The 12,229-nt window shown below is 34.8% G+C and overlaps 1 protein-coding gene across 1 annotated transcript in view; it reads right to left on the bottom strand.

Moving 5' to 3' along the window:
- ZC3H12C (zinc finger CCCH-type containing 12C) overlaps positions 1-12,229 on the bottom strand; it is a 71,851-nt gene that overhangs the window by 30,859 nt on the left and 28,763 nt on the right. The window contains exon 2 of the mRNA XM_024754264.1: positions 6,112-6,860. Coding sequence (XP_024610032.1) covers positions 6,112-6,860 — 749 coding nt within the window. The remainder of the gene's footprint in view (positions 1-6,111; positions 6,861-12,229) is intronic.

The following is a 12,229-nucleotide window of genomic DNA, read 5'->3' as shown; positions in this document are numbered from 1 at the left end:
GGTCCGTGAGCCATGGCCGCTGAGCCTGCGCGTCCGGAGCCTGTGCTCCGCGACGGTAGAGGCCCCAACAGTGAGAGGCCCGTGTACCGAAAAAAAAAAAAAAAAAAAAAAGGAAAATGTGATATGCCACTCTTCCCTTGCTTAAATTCTTTTCGTGGTCCCCCATCATTAACAGAGGCAATACAAGCATGGATCCTATTGGTCAAAAGTGGTCCACCTGAGATTTTTAGCAAACAAAGTATCTATCCTAATACTCTGCTCAAACAAGCAGCAATAAAGCCTACCCACCAGTTAGGAGATTTTATCTAAAACCAAAAGCCTGGATTCACTGACCAAGAGAGAGGACTTGCAATGACAGGGGAGTCAGGGTGGGGAGGATCTCAATAGTTTGTTCATATCAAAAAGAGAAGACTGGTGTGCCTAGCTTCCATCCCATGAAACTGGAGAATTTGTGCTACACATAGTGTAGAGGTAGTGATGAGGCTCTGGGTTTTCTCTTGTTCACCACTCTTATTTCACATATTTGGTAGAAGCTGAAGTAGAAATATGGAGATATAATTTTATGAAGTCAGGTGACTATGTTATGGAAGCATACTGAAGAAATCAAGGACATTTAGGAAACCAAGAGCAACAACATCCAACTTACACTCCCACCCCTGACGGCTCACAAGATGGTACTTTGTTAATGGCAGAACAAGTCATCTGAACCTAAAACCATGGGTAAATTAAAACACTACTGGACTTTCTTAAGGAAAAATGAATTTAAACTATTGGATACATGTGGATAGAGAATAATTCTATACTCCATTGCTAAACTACCTCAGGTTTAATAGAATCAGATTTTGAAGAACTGTAAAGCTACTTGGAGGAAATAAAAATCACAATATCATGAGAATTTCATTTCAGAAATATAAATATTACTTATGCTTTGTTTCTGTTTCTATATCTGGAGTATACATTATATTATACAGTATAATATTATACTGTATAATTATATTATGAAGTATCTGCCCTAGTATGGAAAGAAGCCTATTTGCTGAATGACCAATTTGCTAAATTACTGAGAGTTTTTTTTTTGTTTTTGCTTTTTTAAGAATTAAAATTAACTGCAATTAAAAATTAAATTTTTTAATTTAAATTAAAAAGAATTAAAATTAACTGAAGCTTTTTGTCAGTACTTGTTAGTTAGTCCAGTTCCACTAAATATAAATTTATTCTGTTTCATATTTCAAAAACCAAGTAGTTTTGTGCAAAAGTTTAGGGCTTTATCTAAACTTAATAGTTTGCTGTTTTCTATTTTTGAATACTTATGTCCTCTTTGCTCTTATACCTCACATTGAAATGCTATCACAAATTATGCTAGACTACAGTCTAGGTATTTGTCAATTTTGAATGAACTGCTTATTCAACGAACTTACCCAGAACTTCTATCAATGTGGCACATTTTTAAGAGATATTAATAAGCTGAAAGTAGAAGCATGCTTCCTGCAAAGCAACACAGGATTCCTGCAATTTTGGGACCTATGCTGTATATTACGGTTATATGGCTTGTCCCTGGGCAATTTTGGCGTCACCCAGATCTAAGAGCCCAAGTCTTCTTTATGAAACCATAGAAATCATTGAAAACAATTGATGATATAAACATAAAGAATTAAAATATACCTATAGATCATAGGATGGACTGCTAACCTGCGGTTTGTTAAATGTTGAATAAAAAAACTGAAAAGCTGGGACTTCTTGGTGGCGCAGTGGTTAAGAATCTGCCTGCTAATTCAGGGGACATAGGTTCGATCCCTGGTCTGGAAAGATCCCATGTGCCGTGCAGCAACTAAGCCCATGTGCCACAGCTACTGAGCCTGTGCTCTAGAGCCCGCGAGCCACAACTACGGAAGCCCGCACACCTAGAGTCCATGCCCTGCAACAAGGAAAGCCACAGTAATGAGAAGCCCGTGTACTGCAACGAAGAGCAGCCCCTGCTCACCGCAATGAGAAGCCCATGTACTGCAACGAAGAGCAGCCCCCGGTCACCACAACTATCAGCAACGAAGACCCAATGCAGCCAAAAATAAAAATAAATTTATTTTTAAAAATCTGAAGAACTAAGTTTTCATTACATTAGTTATTATGTTCTGGATTAAAATACAGAATCTAGCTCTTTAATGTAATAATAACTGTAATTTACTGAGCACCTACTACATGCCAGGCACTTGGTATTAATTATCTTTAATTCTAATAACAAGCCTGCAAGATGAGTTCCTCTTTTTGCAATCCTGAAAACTGAGATTGGAGAGTTTAAACAAGTTACTCAGAATCACAAAGGTAGTGTGTAGAGAATTAATTGTTTTTTAAAGTCCATTTTGGTAATTTTACTAAAATGCCTTTCTTTCCTACTTTTAATTTACGTCTAAAGAATCATTTATATCAGTTCCACTGCTAGCATTTAAATGAAACTAAAATATATTCTTCTTATATGTGGAATATATCTGCCTGAGAAATCAGAAAGGAAATAAAATAGTACTCTATTCTTAACTCATCCTCGCATTTACCTATTATAATTTATTATGATGTATATAAATTTATTATATAATAGGTTTGCTAAAGTAACATGAGTACGACATTAACTTAAAAGTAAAAGCATGGGGCTTCCCTGGTGGCGCAGTGGTTGAGAGTCCGCCTGCCGATGTAGGGGATACGGGTTCGTGCCCTGGTACGGGAGGATCCCACGTGCCGCGGAGCAGCTAGGCCCGTGAGCCATGGCCGCTGAGCCTGCGCCTCTAGAGCCTGTGCTCCGCAACGGGAGAGGCCACAACAGTGAGAGACCCGCGTACCGCAAAAAATAAAAAATTAAAATAAAAAGTAAAAGCATGTTTGCTATATTTTATGCAACAGGAAATGGGTAAAATCTCTCTGCATTTTGTTAAATTAAGATTTTGAATCTGAAGTAGATATGCATTTCTAACTGACTTTTATTACTTTACATAGATCTCGTAAGTGGCAGAATGTAAAAGTTTACTATGCATTTCCATGAGTTCTGGCACTTTCAAAGTTATGGACGTGGTACGACATTTCATTGTGACTGACAGTATAACGCTGCTATAATAAAATTTCCTGTCAACTCGTTCTCTCCTGCAATGCCTGAAGCATCTCAGGTTACATGTCAGATTAAAACATACGACGTGCATTGTCCCGTCTTTATAGCAAAAGAAACAGAATGGGGCCAAAATAGCGTGGGGGTGGAAGTGTTTTCTAATTACATATAGTAGATTGTTTGAAATGCCTTAATTATGCCATTTATTTTTGTATCTCAGCATGTGGGATAAGTAAAGTTTAGAGTTTTATGCAAATTTTCAGTTATCCAAGTACTTTTCAATTGCCACTGGGAACTAGGTTTCAGTCATGTGAGTTGCTCCAACTGTGACATCATTTATCTAAATGATATCCATTAAAAAAATTCACTTCTATGGGCTCTAAGTTTTATAAGTCTGATGCTGTTTTTCCCCTCCAAGGTGTTCTTCTGACTACCCCAAAGTGTATTTACCTCCAATGCCAAATTCTCTATTTGTATTTTGATTGTCTCCTCCTTCAGAGAACTTTGCTTCAAAAATTAAACTCTCATATTATTGCTGTTGTGGAGACTTTTTCCCCATCCCCTCAGCTTATATAGTTCTGTTCTATATAAAACTAAAAATCGTTTCTCAACTCACTCCTCTTTCTTCCCTTCCTCTGTCAGCTTTTGAGAATAACAGTCTAGCTCTATTCCTTCATTTCTTGACATCTTGTAACTGGGTTTCTATCTTTAACACCATATGGCATTCTTGAAGACAATGATTTCCTGGCTGTCATGTCCCTGTATCTTTTTTTCAGTTCTACCCACAGGATACTCTCTCCTTAAAGCCTCCGCTTCCTTGAGTTGATGGCATTTGTATGTCTCTTGGTTTTACTAGCACTAAACTTTTTTCTAAGACTGGTATTTTTCACACTACTCTTTCCCTGGATCATCAGTTTCTTCTACCTTCCAACCTATTGATATCCACACCTTCCATGTTGAATTGTTCTTAACACTGGCTATGCATCAGAAATACCTTGGCACTTTAAAAATACTATACAGTTATTTGGGCTCTACTATACCCCATTGAATCAGATTCTCCAAGAGTTGAGCCCTTTAAGAACCTCTCTGGTACTTTTCGTATATGGCTATGGTTGTAGGTGTTTCTCCAGGACCTATTACCTTCCTTCATTACTCTCTCGCTTGGCGATTCCATGGTGTTTTGGCTTTACTCATTATCACTCTGCTAAGGTAACTGTTAACTAGTTCTGGATTATTGCAAGAAAAAAAAAATCATTTCATGGCTAAATTTGGGAAAGATTAGACAACAGAGAGGTTATTTTACTGAAGGACTTCTCAAGGTTGTATGTACACTTCATACCTCTATGACACTTAAGGCCCTTTTTACTCCCTTAGAAAGGGTTGTTTGCATTCAAATTTATCTCCTATCTCCTGTAGTTCACTTTAAATATCATGGCCAGATTATCAGTTTAAGGCACAGCTCTACTCTTGACATTACCCTCCTCAAAAATCTTCAATTACCTTTGGATTGGAGCCAAGTTTAAATTCTCTAGCTTGGCATTGAAGGCCCTGGAAGATCTGGCTTGAACATTTTCAGTTTGTTTTTAACCTTTCATTATGATGAAAAGTGTACAGACTTTGAAGTCAGACATATTTGGGTTTGAATTATGTTTTACTTTGGACAAGTAATTTAAATATTGCAAATCTCATTTGCTTATAAATGAAAGATAACCTTTCCATCAGGTGGAAGCAGTATTATTTTGAGGATTACAAGTTGGTCCTTCTCATACTCTATGCAGAAATGCTGCTATCACCTAAAAAACAGCGGTTCTCAAATTTTAGTAAGCATCATTATTAGTGGGGGTATTTGTTACAAAAGGAGATGGCTGGGCTACACCTTGATCTAGACTTGGTAGGTCTGTGTGTGGACTTGGTAGGTTTCTAGAACTATACTGTCTAATATGTAGCCACAAGCTACATGTGGCTATTAAGCACTTGTAGTATGGCTAGTCTGAATAGCGATGTGCTATAAGTGTAAGATATCTGATTTTAAGACTTAATATGAAAGAAATAATGCAAAAATATCTCATTAACAATTTTCTTATTGAACACACATTGAAATAATATTTTGGCTATATTAACCTAAATAAAATATATTATTCATATTAATTTCACTTGTTTCTTTTAATTTTTTAATGTAGGTACCAGAAAATTTTAAATGACATATGTGCCTCACATCACGTTTCCATTGAACAGCACTGCTCTAGAATGTACACTAGTTAGAACAAGTTCCCCAGATGATTCTTTGATAGCTATCCTCAGGTCACCTTGAGAAACAATATATGAAATGTTAAGCTTTCTGAAAGAAGAACTGATGCCTTTCCATATCTTTATATCCCCACAGTATTCTGAACACTGTGGGCAGTTAACTATATACTAATTGAATTTAGATGCACTTTACGTTTTTAGCCATCAAAATCCATAAAAAAATTTCTCTGGAAGCTTTTTTTTTCCCCCCCAGTTCCTAAAAAATTATTTTTGAATTACATTTCTTAAACGGAACAAAACAAACTCCTGAAATTATAGCTTTGATTTGTTCCTGAAACCAATAAAAATAATTTTCTCAAGAACTGGGATTTTATCTTATGGTTATTTGACTTTGTATAGAAAAAGGCCATTTATCTCTCTAGGTTCCAAAGTTATTCAATATGATCATACTCAAGTTCTTCAATTAAAACTAATGTTTAACACTATACCGGGAATATATGCTAATTTTTATACCATAGTAATTTACCAGATGAGGGGGAAAAAAGACATAACTAGGGAAAAGGAGGTCTTTTATTTAGGGACAAATGAGGTAAGAGTGGTTGACCGCTCTGGAAGTAGAGAGAGAACTAAGAGAGACACAATTAGAAATATGGAAGCTAATGTTGGGATGTAGAACAACCTTGACGTTAATGACTGTTAGAAAAGAAACAGTCACAAAATTAGAAATACGTTTTAAAGATTGTTTGGTAATAATGAGTGAAGATTTCCCCACTTACCTCATCGCCACATTGCTGCCATCGATAACTATTGGTCTCAGATTTTCCCCATCATCTGTTACAATCTCTTGCATCGGAGACTCAGACCGCTGAGATTCCAGGGAAGACGTTTCCCTCATTATACTGTTAATCGTACTAACCGTTTGTTCAGCCTCACTTTTATTTCCAAGTTTGACAAGTTCTCCCAAAATATCATTGATTAAAGCATCGGTACCAAGTTTGTTTAGCACAAGCTGAACCTGTTCTTCAGAATAACCTAATTTCAGTGCAAACTCCAGTTTTGTTTGGTACTCTCGCACCACATCAGGGGGTTTCCTCACTTCCTTGGTTGGCTGAGACTCTTCAGGTTTAAAGTCTTGCAAAATTTCACTGCGTTTGAGTATGTGAGGCTCTAAACACGGAGACCTACATAGTTGTCTGTGAGTCTTGGTTAATAAGCATGGCTCTACCGAAATGCTACTCAATTGTTCTGACTCATTATCAGAATTTGTGCTTTCTTCAGAGTCACCAGAGCTCGCATTCTCTTCAGACACCTCTTTTTCTTCCTTCCCGGAATTAACTTTATCCATTGTTGGTTTTTCTACCATTGACCAAGGTACAGATGCACTTAAATGTGGGTCAGTGCTCTCCACATAAAGGTGGCCTAGGTCATGCCCCAGATGATCCTTCAAGCCCATGAAGCTGTTATGTGTACTTGACTCCACTTTGCTGTTTTTTCTGTATTCTTGAATGCAAAGCACCCCGTATTCCTAGAGAAAAATGTAAAATATTTAGAATTTCATGTCTACTGAATGATATTTCAGTATCATTTCTATTTCAATAAAGAAGTTGGGAGAGAATTACCAAACTATTGAATATCAACTTTGTTTTGTCTACATCCTCTCATCCCTTATAACACCCTTCCAAGATAGTATCATGTCCTGTTTTTCAGATGACAAAGTTTGGAATTAGAAAAATTAAGTATTCCCTCCAAGGCAACAAAGTAAATAAGTAGGGGAACTGGATTTTTTACCCAGTTTTGTCTGACTCCGAAACCCATGCTTTCCCCACTACATCATGCTGCTTCTCAATCCTGATGGAAGAGATTTTCCCACAGTTAGAAGGCCTATGTTTCTATAGTGACACACAGAATATTATTTTAAAAAACCCTGTTTTAGATGTGCTATGACAGGTTATGTACATTTTCTCTAAAATAATTCACAAAAATTTGCAAAAATTATTTTAAAGAGAAAGCCATGTGAAAAGGAAAACATTAACTTATTATAATTTAAAAGTTATTAATTTGGATCAAGCGTAACAACAATTTAAAGACTTTCAAAAACGATTTAGAGTACTACTGCGATGAAAGCGCACACATTCTACAACAGCCAACAAGGAATGAAATAATTACAAAGTGAATTATATTCCACTTAAGAGATGAATAGTTTTGCCCTAATAATCTTTATTTTGTAAATCCTGAACACAGTAACAGAATACAACACTGTGCTACCTTTATTAAGTGCCAGGGACTACAGTCTATTTCATTCCAGGGGAAACAGCTCTTATTCTATGCACATTTATAGAAAGCATAGGAATGGAATATTCCTATCATTATATTTGCTGCTAAATAAAATTAGCAGCAAATAATTAAGTACACTGAATAAATGTTATATTAATTTCTTGAATTTTATGGCAGAAAATACTTCTGTATTATATTAGGTGATTAGCTAATTATTATCTGCATTTGGTTAAAAAGTCATCTTTTATTCTACTTTCCCCCTACAGAATGCTTTTACTGTTTAAAAGGCTTTGGCTATTTTACTGTTTTCCTAAAAGTCTACTGGGAATAATTGTTATTTCTCTACCAGGAATAGGTTAGCAAAATAAAATTATTTTCTCTTGTGCTTCATTGTAAGGACTACATGCACATCAGTAGTTTACTTATTAAGGCAATTCCAGTGTTCTACGCATGGATAACATTGGTAAGCCAGTGGTAGCTGAATATGAGACTGTCATAGAACACCTATTTAAATAACCTAAAAAAGAAAATTGGAAAAACATTTTATTCTACAGTTCCTCAACATCTTATTTACACTAGAAAGGAGCTATTATATAAATGTTAAGAGAAAATGCTAAGTGATTTTCTAAGAAGTTGCACATTTGAATGCATTAGAGTGAACTTATTAGAGAGTGCAGTATTTCTATACAATGAAATAAATTGTATTAACTATGGTAAATAATAGAGAAGAGACCATGGAATCTTTAACTTGATAACAGTACACTTAAAATTCCTTCAGTGTAGAACTCCTACACACTTCTACAGGAGTTTCTTCAGTTTTATCCCTTGAGAAGACAGATAAATTTAACATCATTGTTCTACTAATATAGCATTCATTAGTTTTAAAGAAACATCACACTCTCCTGGCTCCTGACTGCACAACTGATAAAAAGAGATTTTCCTTGGGAGACCTCTATATCCATCTGCTCCATTATGAAGCTGTAACCATTTCAATTTTTTTCTATTAATATGGATATGCATGAACCCAATTATTAGAATTAAAGGAAGCAGTTTTGAAAGCAAAACTTAATACTCAGTGATTTATTAACTACTGTAATACACTGACACCATAATGCAAGCAACAAATCACAACAGCATCCTAATAAAGGGATACAGTTAAAAAGAAAAATCTGCACTGTGGCCTTGGTAGAGCTCCCACCAAAAGTATCTTAAACAAGGAAAACCTATTGGAAGCTGGGCTGCCTGGCAACCAGAGCTGGTTGCTAAGCGGCACTCTTTTAACGTGCCATCATGAATGCTAGCACAGTAAAAGAATAATTTGGTATGAACAAAAGCCTATAAAAGAGACTGGGACTTAAGTGCGTCTGGTTTACCCTCTGAGAACAATGCAGCTGCCAAACCAATCTGGAAGCTCCGACATCATTGTTCTGTAAACCCCACAATCTGCTCTGACTGCAGGAAGTGTATTTAACGGGCAACATTTTTGATCTCCCCTGAAAAGTTTGGATTTTGCATAAGTGCTGTTGTGAGATAAATTTTCAAGATAATGACTCACTGACCAAACCCCTGAATTGAACTAAGAAATATTATTTTAATATTGAGCTGTAGTGTTTTTCTTTTGGACTGTTTTAAACAAGATTAATACTTTTTGAAACATACAGCCGGTGGGGAACATTAGAATGAAATGTTATGTTTAAAGAATAGTGAATTCTTAATTTTCACATTTTTCAAAGAAGCAAAACCAGATATTATAAAGTTTTTAAACTGAAAATTATCCACCCTAAAAACGTATTGGGTTGGTCAAAAAGTTCGTTCAGTTAGTGAATACGCTGTTCAATAAAGTTCTTCATGAACATGAAAAATGTCTCCTATTTTTACCTAAAACTGAACAAACTTTTTGCCAACCCAATATTTAAATCTTTCAGTATCACTTTCACTCTAATATTAAAAAAGTGATGGTGACACTATGTAAACCTGCTTTTCTATGTAATTTTATTATATGGCTATAATGATTAAATAGGGAGAAAAATGGGATTATCCATTGTTTGCTTTTTATAATATTAAACTAGATAAAACTCATTTATATTCAAATGTATTTAGTGAATACCACACACCTTGAACTTGTGATAATTCATATCATTTATATATACTATTTAAATATAATGTTTCCAAGTGAGCTAATATTAGGTATAAGTGTAAGCTTGATTTACACTACTTCAAAAAATGTACACCTAATTTTGTTAGGCAAAATAACTTTTCTTTTAAAATATTTTGGTTGAACTTTTTTTCATACTGACAGGCCTCTCTTCATCTTCCAGATTTCACTGGATAACTTTCTTTGAGGTAACCAATGTCATCTTGTACTAAACAAGCAGTTAAATAATTTGTAGTTCCTATAAGGACAAATAAGTTCAATTACCAGGCCTATAAGCTGCATATATTTTCTCCACTACATAATATAAATTTGAAAAAACTTACTTTTATTGACTCAAATGGTAAAGATTTGGTTTTTAAAACTTTAATCTCTAAAATGCTTCCTTATTCACTTGTAATTAGTAAAAGATCACCCTTCACATATATACAATGGAATATTACTCAGCCATAAAAAGAAATGAAATTGAGTTATTTGTAGTGAGGTGGATGGACCTAGAGTCTGTCATACAGACTGAAATAAGTCAGAAAGAGAAAAACAAATACTGTATGCTAACACATATATATGGTATCTAAAAAAAAAAAAAAAATTGGTCATGAAGAACCTAGGGGCAGGATGGGAATAAAGACGAAGACCTACTAGAGGATGGACTTGAGGACATGGGGAGGGGGAATGGTAAGCTGTGACAAAGTGAGAGAGTGGCATGGACATATTTACACTACCAAATGTAAAACCAATAGCTAGTGGGAAGCAGCCGCATAGCACAGGGAGATCAGCTCGGTGCTTTGTGACCACCTAGAGGGGTGGGATAGGGAGGGTGAGAGGGAGGGAGACACAAGAGGGAAGAGATATGGGGATATATGTATATGTATAGCTGATTCACTTTGTTATAAAGCAGAAACTAACACACCATTGTAAAGCAATTATACTCAATAAAGATGTTAAAAAAAAAAAAAAGATTGCCCTGAATTAATATGGCACTAAAAAAAAGTCAATATTTTGAAATCATTCAACCAAAAAATTAAATTTAAAAGGTGACAAAAGTCTTAAGATATAAAAGCTGACAAAAATATCTTCATAGGCTGCAGTACTACTTAATGTAATGTGTAAAACTTAACAAGGGATTATTACATCTTAGAACAAAGAATGGTATGTGATCTTTATTTTTGTTCAGTGCCTTAAAAATGAACAATATTAAAAAAATGATCAATATAACTTGGAAAATGATTAGCAAAGACTACAATAACAACACAAAATTTACTATTACATGCAAGGGAGAAAACACTTTTCTTCTTAAATTTGTAAATAAGACTTTTAAGTTTTGCCATTTACTGAAATGCAAATGCATATAAATAATCTTTAAATTAATCAACTATTAACAAGAGTAATTTTCCTCATTTCATGAAGCAGCCTAGACAAAGTTTCACACACAAAGTAGGTCAATGTTTATATTCCCATAGCTATCAAAAAACTCCAAGAATACGGCTTAACTTTTAGGTTATCAGAGACCTATTATAATTGGCCTTTACACTATATTCATGAACACAAAAGGTACTGAGCAAACATATATTGGTCTGAAAACAGATTTCTGTACTTACAGAGCTTTAGATTTCCTCCAAATATTGTAGAAACTAAAACAATTTTTCTTATTGAAGGTCTAACAAGTAAAAAATCAAATAATACTATATGTTGAAAAAGAACTAAAATGTCATGCTATAGATGACATTTATAGATGATAAAGTGTAACCAATTATTTTAATTGCCAAAAAGCTTTATACTAGCTCAAAGCAGATTTTATTATATAAAGGCTACTTACTAGAAATTTGTTGCATACACAAACATTCCCCCATTTAGTGAGATTTTCTGAAAGCTCTCATTAGATAACTTAGATAATCCTTCATCTCAAATCTAGTAAAATTTTTTTATATTCTAAAAAGCATATTATCAGAATATTAGACCATAAACTTGTTAAATCAATGTTTGTTTGTAACATCAAGTTACAATGCCATAAAGTGGGTTCTGATTGTTATCCAAATGGTAATAGTATGAGAACAATGAAAATAAAATAATGAATATGTAATAAATACCTACTGCTGTAGTCTCTGTATTTAATTACCACTGTATTTTAGTGAGTGCTGTTGTCTGCATCCCTCTAGCTAACAAAAGAAGGATGTCCCTTTGAACAGATTGGTTAATGCTCTGGGGCAACAGATGTCTACTGGAACTGCAGGAGACCAGCAACTGGTGGCCTGCCCATCTTCTGAAAACTTTCAATAGACTTATGCATATGTTCACACAATAGGGCATGTGGTAGAAATGAAACCTCTTTTTAACCCTTTATGCTCTTTCTTTTCCTCCCAACTGATAGATGAACAGTCTTTGTCTCCTCCCTTCCCCATTACAGATCTCTTGAAAGCAACAGTTCTCCAAGTGACATCTTCAATCTAATATCTGAAACTAATGCAAGG

The sequence above is a fragment of the Neophocaena asiaeorientalis genome, unplaced genomic scaffold, assembly GCF_003031525.2.
Source record: "Neophocaena asiaeorientalis asiaeorientalis breed wild unplaced genomic scaffold, Neophocaena_asiaeorientalis_V1.1 scaffold21, whole genome shotgun sequence".
Classification (NCBI taxonomy): Eukaryota; Metazoa; Chordata; class Mammalia; order Artiodactyla; family Phocoenidae; genus Neophocaena; species Neophocaena asiaeorientalis.
Note: the sequence above shows the minus strand (reverse complement) of the source record. Positions and strands in the feature narration are given on the sequence as shown.